The sequence below is a fragment of the Oncorhynchus mykiss genome, chromosome 22 (assembly GCF_013265735.2).
Source record: "Oncorhynchus mykiss isolate Arlee chromosome 22, USDA_OmykA_1.1, whole genome shotgun sequence".
Classification (NCBI taxonomy): domain Eukaryota; kingdom Metazoa; phylum Chordata; class Actinopteri; order Salmoniformes; family Salmonidae; genus Oncorhynchus; species Oncorhynchus mykiss.
Window position 1 is genome coordinate 998,446 of NC_048586.1, and position 12,363 is coordinate 1,010,808.

Here is a 12,363-nt window from a genome sequence, read left to right on the forward strand (position 1 = left end):
TTGCTCATCAGTAATGGGGAGGGCAGGAAGAGGACGCTATCTGGATGCAGCAGTGACAGTGTGAGTGCACCCCTCAACATCCGCAAAGTGTCCTGGAGACAGAAGATCTTCCTGCGGGTCGCCTCGCCCATGAACAAGCCCACATCCATGCAGCACCCAGGTGTGTGTGTGTAACAGGCTTGCTACACTGGCTTGCTACAATTTTTGCAGTGTGAGACGCTGCTATATTATTTCAATGAAACCTAGGCACAAGCAGCACGGCTCCGCGAGTGTCCCGCGCTGCTCAGTGTAAAATTAGGTTAAATTCTATTTTCACGCCCGAGAACACTTAATAAAGTAGCTCACGCTGGCAAAAGTGTAGCAGGTAAAAATAGACAGTTTTCCCGAATCCCCAGTGTAGCTCCCCATCTCAAGCACAGATGGTTTGTAATTACAAACCATCCATAAGACACTGGTACAATTCAATTAAACTCAATTCAGTCCAACTTTATTTTTCCCATAGGGCAATTAAGAACAGCATAATCAGATTACAATACCCAATACAATGCATTCCTGCTCACAGTACTTTTAGTACAGAATTACAATAGGCTCGCAATATAGTCAGCAAAGTTGAAATGTATAATGAATTTGTGATGAAACATTGTGATGATTAGCATATCCTTTAACTCTTGTGTCCTCTCAAACACCGATTTACAACTAGGGCTGTTGCGGTGACCGTATTACCGGCACTACGGTGGTCACGAGTCATGAAGGCAGTCAAAATCCACGTGACCGTTTAGTCACGGTTATTAGGCGATTCTCCAAGCTCTGTTGCTGGTGGTCATTAGTAGCCTGCCAAACTTGCTAACTGCCTGGTACTCAGCACTCGATTGTCCCTCAAATCACTCTGACATCAATGCAAATGTAATCAAACACTTCATGAGAGGCCATGAGCTCATGTTGCGTAACATTTTTATAGGCTTTGAAATTGCGCGAGAAAACAGTGGTGGCCTCTACTAAAAATAGGAGGATCCCATCAGCTTTCTATAGGCTAGGCCTACTAAATGTATTTCCTAACTTTCCTAATATTAAGCACATTGCTTATATTTACAACAGGAGTATAGCCTACCTGGCTGGCATGAAAATGAACCACGGGAAAAGCATCCTCCATTTATGTGCACAGATGGCAGGTATTTTTTCCCGCATGCCCCTGTTTCAATACAGGTGCATGGTAATGGTCCATTCTAAATCAAATCAAATTTCACATATATATTAGTTAGTATATGTAAAGACAAGATTAAATCAAGAATAGTCTGATGGGTGACAATGTTAGCCTTTTTTGTCATAGTCGCACACCTCATGTAGCCTTAACCCATAGGCCTATATGTTTTGAATGGGTTTGTATCACAACTAAAGTGGCCAAATAACTTCTTAAAATTAAACAAATTAACCTGCTTTACAAGGAGTGTAGAACCTAACTGGCATACATAAGCAGCGTGTGAGTTTCCCATTTCGTAAGATAATTTTCACCATAAATATGCATATTTTATAATAAAACCATTACATGCATAATCACATTTATGGTCACTTTTGATACGTGTTTTCCTGCTAAGGGGACATACGTGCTTATAGCCCACTACCATGTGTGCATTGCTGCGCTTATAATGTGAAGAAATAGCCTAATAGTTTATCAACATTTTAAGCTAAACCTTCTGATCTGTTGCATCAGCCACATTGCATAAAACAGTGTTTTTGAAGCTAGTGGTCGTATAAATTTGGGATCTATCGCATCCCACAACTGTCCCAGACAATGTTTGGAATATTTATTTCTCGCAGAGAATAGAATAGATTAACTTTTGTACTAATGGGGATAGTAGATTGACATAGGCGGGTGCGTTTTCTGTTTGTGAGGCCTACTCATCTTGTTGGATGATGAAAAGTAAACGTGGACAGTTCTTCCAATATCTTCAATATGCACCTCGGAAATAAGGACGGGCGCAATTGCATCCCAGATGTCTGTCTTCACTTGTAGCCTGTGAAAAAGATCCAATCACGTGATTGAGATTTGATTTGGAGAAGGGCACAACAGCCACTTGCTGCAAAAGGCCTGGATTTTTTTAGGGTGCATTACGGCCACACAAAGGGAATGCCACTGTGATATTCTAGGCATTATCAAGTGCTTTTCAAATGGTGAATGAGAGACTGATGTAGTGTGTACAGCCTGAGCAAAAACAAAGCAGAGCTCATGCAACTTTTTTCAAATCATCATTAGTCGCATCATGCAGCTTTACAAAGTATTAAAAATCAAAACATATAGCCCAATGTTTGTAGAACAACTAAAGTTACATGAATAACTCTAAATTAAGCATATAGGAATAGCTATTTCTTTGTTAACAGCTCAACACAGAATAGCCTCGTGTGCACACTCCCTCAAATATCCTTTATTTTATTCAGCTTTATTCAATTGTATTCTTCATACTATAAAATAATGCCACGGTATTCTAAGCAAGTCTTGTCTACTAAATGAACTAGTGTAGCCCACAGCCATATGACATAGCCACATCACGGCCTAACATCAGGACAACTCAGAGTATGTTATTCTGTTCTTCTGAAATAGACTACATTTTATCCATATCATGTTTCTTTAGACCCGTCTAAAATACATAATGGATTTATTGGGAATGTGTAGGCTATATTACATAGATTTATTATTTTTTTTAAATGTAGATGTTCCAAAGGTCTGTATGATATGCTTGTAGGGAATGCATGGAAGCCAGGAGATGCTAAATTGGTTTATGTTAATTTCGGTCAATTACCGTGAGACCGACAGTTATTTGCTTGACAAATAAAAATGACTGCAGTTATTTGGATATGTTGTCTCTCAGACCACTGTGATGTGATGGACCTGCTGCCCCTCTCCCCCCGCTCCTTCGACCCAAGTCTGGACCCCCTGGCCAGCCTACTGACCACCTCGGGTGACACCTTCACTGGGAAGAGGCCCAAGAGGACGGCGGTGCACTACCGGGCCCTATGGAAGACGGCGATCCACCAGCAGATACTGCTGCTACGCATGGAGAAGGAGAACCAGAGACTGGAGGGTGAGTGAGAATGGAGCTTTAGTCATCTATTATGCAGAGACAAAGGAAACTTGTCTCTTTGCTTACACCTGTACCCAACCCCCTGTCACTCACACACACACACACACACACACACACACACACACATTTTTTCCCATTCAAAATCCTATTTTCCCTAACCCAAACCCTAAATCTAATCTTTATGCCTAAAATAGCATTTGAACAATTTCAGGACATGAAAAAAGTTTGCATTGGCATTAGCCAGAGTTAGATATGAGAGAACATCGTTATCGTAAGTCAGAGTATGATATCTGAGAGGATAATAGATAGAGTTACATTAGATATCTGAAAGGATATACCGTTGAAGTCGGAAGTTTACACACACTTAGGTTGGAGTCATTACAACTCATTCAACCAATCCACAAATTTCTTGTTAACAAACTATAGTTTTGTCAAGTCGGTTATGACATCTACTTTGTGCATGACAAAAGTCATTTTTCCAACAATTGTTTACAGACAGATTAATTCACTGTATCACAATTCCAGTGGGTCAGAAGTTTGGGAAATTCCAGAAAATTATGTAATTAGACGCTTCTGATAGCCTAATTGACATAATTTGAGTCAATTGGAGGTGTACCTGTGGATGTATTTCAATGCCTACCTTCAAACTCGGTGCCTCGTTGCTTGACATCAATGGGAAATCAAATCAGCCAAGACCTCAGAAAAAAAATAGTAGACCTCCACAAGTCTGGTTCATCCTTGGGAGCAAATACCAAACGCCTGAAGGTACCACATTCATCTGTACAAACAATAGTACGCAAGTATAAACACCATGGGACAGCACAGCCGTCATACCGCTCAGGAAGGAGACGTATTCTGTCTCCTAGAGATGAACGAACTTCGGTGCGAAAAGTGCAAATCAATCCCAGAACAACATCAAAGGACCTTGTGAAGATGCTGGAGGAAACCGGTACAAAAGTATCTATATTCACAGTAAAACAGTCCTATGTCGACATAACCTGAAAGGCCCTCAGCAAGGCAGAAGCCCTGCTCCAAAACCGCCATAAAAAAGCCAGACAATGGTATGCAACAAAGATGGTACTTTTTGGAGAAATGTCCCCTGGTCTGATGAAACAAAAATGGAACTGTTTGGCCATAAAGACCATCGTCACGTTTGGTGGAAAACGGGGGAGGCTTGCAAGCCGAAGAACACCATCCCAACCTTGAAGCCTGGAGGTGGCAGCATCATGTTGTGAGGGTGCTTTGCTGCAGGAGGGACTGGTGCGCTTCACAAAATTGATGGCATTATGAGGAAGGGAAATTATGTGGATATATTGAAGCAACATCTCAAGACAAGTTAAAGCAAATGGGTCTTCCATATTGACAATTACCTCAAACATACTGGCAAAATGGCTTAAGGACAACTAAGTCAAGGTATTGGAGTGGCCATCACAAAGCCCTGACCTCAATCCTATAGAAAATTTGTGGGCAGAACTGAATGCGAGCGAGGAGACCTACAAACATGACTCAGTTACACCAGCTCTGTCAGGAGGAATGGGCCAAAATTCACCTAACTTATTGTGGGAAGATTGTGGACGGCTACCTTAAACTTTTGACCCATGTTAAACAATTTAAAGGCAATGCTACCAAATACTAATTGAGTGTATGTAAGCTTCTGACCCACTGGGAATGTGATGAAAGAAATAAAAGCTGAAATAAATCATTATCTCTATTATTATTCTGACATCTCACATTCTTAAAACAAAGTGGTGATCCTAACTGACTTAAGACAGAGAATTTTTACTATGATTAAATGTCAGAAATTGTGAAAAAAACAGAGTTTAAATATAGTTGGCTAAGGTGTATGCAAACTTCCTACTTCAACTGTATACATATAAAAATTGGCCGGTTAATCGGTATCGCCATTTTTTGGTCCTCCAATAATCGGTTTCGGTGTTGAAAAATCGTAATCGGTCGACCTCTAGTTGGGTCATTGTCCTGTTGAGTAACAAATGATATTCCCAAACCAGATGGGATGGTGTATCGCTGCAGAATGCTGTGGTAGCCATGCTTGTTAAATGTGCCTTGATTTCTAAATAAATCACAGACAGTGTCACCAGCTAAGCATAACATGTGAAGATCATCCGTTCACCCGCACCGCGTTTCACAAAGAGACAGGGGTTGGAACCAAAAATCTCCAGACCAAAGGACAAATTTCCACTGGGCTAATGTCTATTGGTTGTGTTTCTTGGCCCAAGCAAGTCTCTTCTTATTGGTGTTCTTTAGTAGTCGTTTCTTTGCAGCAATTCGACCATGACGGCCTGATTCAGACGGTCTCCTCTAAACAGTTGATGTTGAGATGTGTCTGTTACTTGATCTCTGTGAAGCATTTATTTGGGCTGCAATTTCTGAGGCTGGTAACTAATGAACTTATCCTCTGCAGAAGAGGTAACTCTGGGTCTTCCATTTCTGTGGTTGTTTTCATGATAGTCAGTGTCATCATAGCGCTTGATGGTTTTTGCGACTGTTCTTGAAGAAACTTTCAAAGTTCTTACATTTTCCGTATTGACTGACCTTCAAGTCTTTAAGTAATGATGGACTGTCGTTTCTCTTTGTGTATTTGAGCTGTTCTTTACATAATATGGACTTGGTCTTTTACCAAATAGGGCCATCTTCTGTATACCACCCTTGCCTTGTCACAACACAAGTGATTGGCTGAAACGCATTAAGAGGCTCCTCTGTCCTCCACTCGTTACCTGTATTAATGGCACCTGTTTGAACTTGTTGTCAGTATAAAATACACCTGTCCACAACCTAAAACAGTCACACTCCAAATTCCACTATGGCCAAGACCAAAGAGCTGTCAAAGGACACCAGAAACACAATTGTAGACCTGCACCAGAATGTAAGACTGAATCTGCAATAGGTAAGCAGCTTGGTTTGAAGAAATTAACTGTGGGAGCAATTATTAGGAAATGGAAGACATACAAGACCACTGATAATCTCTCTCGATCTGGGGCTCCACGCAAGATCTCACCCCGTGGGGTCAAAATGATCACAAGAACGGTGAGCAAAAATCCTAGAACCACACGGGGGGACCTAGTGAATGACCTGCAGAGAGCTGGGACCAAAGTAACAAAGCCTACCATCAGTAACACACTACGCCGCCAGGGACTCAAATCCTGCAGTGCCAGACGTGTCCCCCTGCTTAAGCCAGTACATGTCCAGGCCCGTCTGAAGTTTGCTGGAGAGCATTTGGATGATCCAGAAGAAGATTGGGAGAATGTCATATGGTCAGATGAAACCAAAATATAACTTTTTGGTAAAAACTCAACTCGTCGTGTTTGGAGGACAAAGAATGCTGAGTTGCATCCAAAGAACACCATACCTACTGTGAAGCATGGGGGTGGAAACATGCTTTGGGGCTGTTTTTCTGCAAAGGGACCAGAACGACTGATCTGTGTAAAGGAAAGAATGAATGGGGCCATGTATCATGAGATTTTGAGTGAAAACCTCCTTCCATCAGCAAGGGCATTGAAGATGAAACGTGGCTGGGTCTTTCAGCATGACAATGATCCGAAACACACCGCCCGGGCAACGAAGGAGTGGCTTCGTAAGAAGCATTTCAAGGTCCTGGAGTGGCCTAACCAGTCTCCAGATCTCAACCCCATAGAAAGTCTTTGGAGGGAGTTGAAAGTCCGCGTTGCCCAGCAACAGCCCCAAAACATCACTGCTCTAGAGGAGATCTGCATGGAGGAATGGGCCAAAATACCAGCAACAGTGTGTGAAAACCTGAAAAAGACTTACAGAAAACGTTTGACCTCTGTCATTGCCATCAAAGGGTATATAACAAAGTATTGAGAAACTTTTGTTATTGACCAAATACTTATTTTCCACCATAATTTGCAAATAAATTCATTAAAAATCCTACAATGTGATTTTCTGGATTTCTTTTCTCATTTTGTCATAGTTGAAGTGTACCTATGATGAAAATTACAGGCCTCTCTCGTCTTGTTAAGTGGGAGAACTTGCACAATTGGTGGCTGACTAAATACTTTTTTGCCCCACTGTATATATATTTAAAAAAATATGTGTCCAAAAAAATACCGATTTCCGATGGTTATGCAAACTTGAAATCAGCCCTAATTAATCGGCCATTCCGATTAATCGGTCGACATCTAGCTGAAACCTGGTCCTGACAGTCCGAACGCCCCTTGGCGATAACAACGCCAGGCTCCATAGCATCAATGCTGTAAAACAGGGAATAACAACAACTAAAAATCAGAAGACATTTCAACCCTGCACAACATCAATTCACCTCCCTAGTTTAGATAAGAAAAATAACCTCATGCAATGCAATGAAAATGATTTTCACCTGAAGTGCTGGTACTGCTTGATCTGTGGCAGCGGCCTGAAGTCATCCATAGCTTTCCACCGGCACCGTACCATCCTCCAGTCCAAACAGCTGCGGATGTTGACCCCCTTCACAGTGCTGTCCTTCACAGCACTAACAATCTCAGACAAGGTGTTCACTCTGGTCTTTCTGAAGTGCTGTTTTGGCCACTGCAATTATCACAATTCAGGTCCATCTCCGTAGTTAGTGATGAAATGGTACATGTAGTTGATGACTGCGCTGCTGCCTTTGCTTGCTTGGACTGGCTCTCTTTTTGATAGGAGACATTAGACCATTCTCCTTGTATGACTGGTGAGGAGAGTCAGGTGTGTTCTACAGGTCTGATGGGAGACATTAGACCATTCTCCTTGTATGACTGGTGAGGAGAGTCAGGTGTGTTCTACAGGTCTTTCTGATGGGAGACATTAGACCATTCTCCTTGTATGACTGGTGAGGAGAGTCAGGTGTGTTCTACAGGTCTTTCTGATGGGAGGCATTAGACCATTCTCCTTGTATGACTGGTGAGGAGAGTCAGGTGTGTTCTACAGGTCTTTCTGATGGGAGACATTAGACCATTCTCCTTGTATGACTGGTGAGGAGAGTCAGGTGTGTTCTACAGGTCTTTGTGATGGCAGACATTAGACCATTCTCCTTGTATGACTGGTGAGGAGAGTCAGGTGTGTTCTACAGGTCTGATGGGAGACATTAGACCATTCTCCTTGTATGACTGGTGAGGAGAGTCAGGTGTGTTCTACAGGTCTGATGGGAGACATTAGACCATTCTCCTTGTGTGACTGGTGAGGAGAGTCAGGTGTGTTCTACAGGTCTGATGGGAGACATTAGACCATTCTCCTTGTATGACTGGTGAGGAGAGTCAGGTGTGTTCTACTGGTCTGATGGGAGACATTAGACCATTCTCCTTGTATGACTGGTGGAGGAGAGTCAGGTGTGTTCTACAGGTCTGATGGGAGGCATTAGACCATTCTCCTTGTATGACTGGTGAGGAGAGTCAGGTGTGTTCTACAGGTCTGATGGGAGACATTAGACCATTCTCCTTGTATGACTGGTGAGGAGAGTCAGGTGTGTTCTACAGGTCTGATGGGAGGCATTAGACCATTCTCCTTGTATGACTGGTGAGGAGAGTCAGGTGTGTTCTACAGGTCTTTCTGATGGAAGACATTAGACCATTCTCCTTGTATGACTGGTGAGGAGAGTCAGGTGTGTTCTACAGGTCTTTCTGATGGGAGACATTAGACCATTCTCCTTGTATGACTGGTGAGGAGAGTCAGGTGTGTTCTACAGGTCTTTCTGATGGGAGACATTAGACCATTCTCCTTGTATGACTGGTGGAGGAGAATCAGGTGTGTTCTACAGGTCTGATGGGAGACATTAGACCATTCTCCTTGTATGACTGGTGAGGAGAGTCAGGTGTGTTCTACAGGTCTGATGGGAGGCATTAGACCATTCTCCTTGTATGACTGGTGAGGAGAGTCAGGTGTGTTCTACAGGTCTTTCTGATGGGAGACATTAGACCATTCTCCTTGTATGACTGGTGAGGAGAGTCAGGTGTGTTCTACAGGTCTTTCTGATGGGAGACATTAGACCATTCTCCTTGTATGACTGGTGAGGAGAGTCAGGTGTGTTCTACAGGTCTTTCTGATGGAAGACATTAGACCATTCTCCTTGTATGACTGGTGGAGGAGAATCAGGTGTGTTCTACAGGTCTGATGGGAGACATTAGACCATTCTCCTTGTATGACTGGTGAGGAGAGTCAGGTGTGTTCTACAGGTCTGATGGGAGGCATTAGACCATTCTCCTTGTATGACTGGTGAGGAGAGTCAGGTGTGTTCTACAGGTCTTTCTGATGGGAGGCATTAGACCATTCTCCTTGTATGACTGGTGAGGAGAGTCAGGTGTGTTCTACAGGTCTTTCTGATGGAAGACATTAGACCATTCTCCTTGTATGACTGGTGAGGAGAGACAGGCGTGTTCTACAGGTCTTTCTGATGGAAGACATTAGACCATTCTCCTTGTATGACTGGTGAGGAGAGTCAGGTGTGTTCTACAGGTCTTTCTGATGGGAGACATTAGACCATTCTCCTTGTATGACTGGTGAGGAGAGTCAGGTGTGTTCTACAGGTCTGATGGGAGGCATTAGACCATTCTCCTTGTATGACTGGTGAGGAGAGTCAGGTGTGTTCTACAGGTCTTTCTGATGGAAGACATTAGACCATTCTCCTTGTATGACTGGTGAGGAGAGTCAGGTGTGTTCTACAGGTCTTTCTGATGGGAGGCATTAGACCATTATCCTTGTATGAGGAGAGTCAGGTGTGTTCTACAGGTCTTTCTGATGGGAGGTATTAGACCATCCTCCTTGTATGACTGGTGAGGAGAGTCAGGTGTGTTCTACAGGTCTTTCTGATGGGAGGCATTAGACCATTCTCCTTGTATGACTGGTGAGGAGAGTCAGGTGTGTTCTACAGGTCTTTCTGATGGGAGGCATTAGACCATTCTCCTTGTATGACTGGTGAGGAGAGTCAGGTGTGTTCTACAGGTCTTTCTGATGGGAGGCATTAGACCATTCTCCTTGTGTGACTGGTGAGGAGAGTCAGGTGTGTTCTGCAGGTCTTTCTGATGGGAGGCATTAGACCATTCTCCTTGTATGACTGGTGAGGAGAGTCAGGAATGTTTTACTGATGCTGAAAGACATACAAATATTTTAGCATTATTATACAATAGATGTGAAATGGCATTCTGCGATAACATCAGTACACACACTTCATACACAATGTTAGCTAGCTAGCCAGCCATCTATAATGTCAGCTGGCTAGCTAACAGCAAGCTTTAACTAGCAGTACAAACCGATAGCTAACATTAGGCTATAACTAGCAATGCGAAATGGCATTCTGAGAAACATCACTAACGTTACACACAATTCATACACCTAAAATAATGTTAGCTAGCAAGCCATCCATCTAACCTCAGCTAACGTTAGCTAGCTAACAGCAAGCTTTAACTTGGGGTGTTTTGTTTAGACATGTCACGTTAACGTTAACTGCAACCCCTTTCATTAAATAAGACGTCTTGTGTCGTTTCCGGTTCATTTGCGCAGCTTGTTTGGCCCATTGTGTTTCACTGATTTCAAAACACTTCTTCCGTGACAACAACACTGTTGATCGCCGTTTCTTCCCCATCACCACTCAACAATGTCTTCTTCAATGAAAATGTTTTTACCTAAATCATGGATTTCCTCATCGTCTGATTCATTTTCAGAGTCAAGAGAGTGCCAGCATGGCACGTTCGTCCTCCAGAAAGTAGTCCATCACAACGATTTTCCCACTGACCTTTGTCGATATCGCCTGATATATTCAGGGCAGCAATGTTATTGAGAGCAGTAGCAACATATTTGCAGTTCTCCCTGGCTAACACTATCTGCAGTAGAAAGGATTATCTATGCATAACGAGCAGCTCATTTTATAGACACAAGATGCTACACCGCAGAACAATCTGAAAATCATCTCTCAGCATGTCCAGCCCCTCATTATCTCAGCCAATCATGGCTAGCGGGAAGGTTCCTGTCTTAATTTAACAACTTTATTCGTATTTACAGATGGAATAAAAGTTTGTTAATAAGGCACATGAACATTTTTGAGAAAGCATATGAAATGAGGAGAGGATGGCTGCTGTTTTATTGGCTCTTAACCAACAGTGCTATTTTGTTTGTTTTTTCGCATTGTTTGTAACTTATTTTGTACATAATGTTGCTGCTACCATCTCTTATAACTGAAAAGAGCTTCTGGACATCAGAACAGCAATTACTCACCTCAAATTGAACACAGAATTTTCTTTAATGAGTTGGACGGGAAGTGTATACTCCAAACACCCGAACAGGCACTCATCCCCATCATTCGCTGGAGAAATAAACAGAGATTTCGCAGAAAGAGATCAGGGTGCCTTGTGAGGATCAGAAGTGGCTAATTCGTATTGTTAGCCAACGAAGCACCAACAGGACATTAAAAACTGTAATATCTTATGTTTCACCAAGTCGTGGCTGAACAACGACATGAATAACATACAGGTGGCGGGTTATCGGCAGGATAGAACAGCAGCCTCTGGTAAGACAAGGAGCGGGGGTCTATGTATATTTGTAAACAACAGCTGGTGCACCATATCTAAGGAAGTCTCGAGGTTTTGCTCGCCTGAGGTAGAGTATCTCATGATAAGCTATAGACCACAAGGTCTGCCCAAAGAGTTATCATCTGTATTTTTCATAGCTGTCTATTAACCACCACAGACCGATGCTGGCACTAAGACCACACTCAATGAGCTGTATAAGGCCATAAGCAAACACTCCTAGTGGCCGGGGACTTTAATGCAGGGAGACTTAAATCTGTTTTACCTCATTTCTATCAGCATGTTAAATGTGAAACCAGAGGGGAAAAAAACTCTAGAACACCTTTACTCCACACAAAGAGACACATGCAAAGCTCTCCCTCGCCCTCCTATTTGGAAAATCTGACCATAAAAATATCCTCTTGATTCCTGCCTACAAGGAAAAAAATTAAGCAGAAAGCACCAGTGACTCAGTCTATAAAAAAGTCGTCAGATGAAGCAGATGCTAAACTACAGGACTGTTTTGCTAGCACAGACTGTAATATGTTCCGGCATTCTTCTGATTGCATTGAGGAGTACACCACATCAGTCACTGGCTTCATCAATAAGTGCATTCATGACATCATCCCAACCAGAAGCCATGTATTACAGGCAACAACCGCACTGAGCTAAAGGGTAGACCTGCCGCTTTCAAGGAGCGGGACTCTAACCCCGGAAGCTTATAAAAAGTCCCGTTATGCCCTCCGATGAACCATCAAACAGGCAAAGCATCAATACAGGACTAAGATTTAATCATACTA

At 42.7% G+C, this 12,363-nt stretch overlaps 1 protein-coding gene across 5 annotated transcripts in view; it reads left to right on the forward strand.

Moving 5' to 3' along the window:
* tbc1d4 (TBC1 domain family, member 4) overlaps positions 1 to 12,363 on the forward strand; it is a 139,850-nt gene that overhangs the window by 96,373 nt on the left and 31,114 nt on the right. For all 5 annotated transcript variants that reach the window (XM_021578614.2, XM_021578615.2, XM_036959627.1 and 2 more), the window contains 2 exons: positions 12 to 160; positions 2,865 to 3,077. In XM_021578614.2, the coding sequence (XP_021434289.2) occupies positions 12 to 160; positions 2,865 to 3,077 (362 nt within the window). The remainder of the gene's footprint in view (positions 1 to 11; positions 161 to 2,864; positions 3,078 to 12,363) is intronic.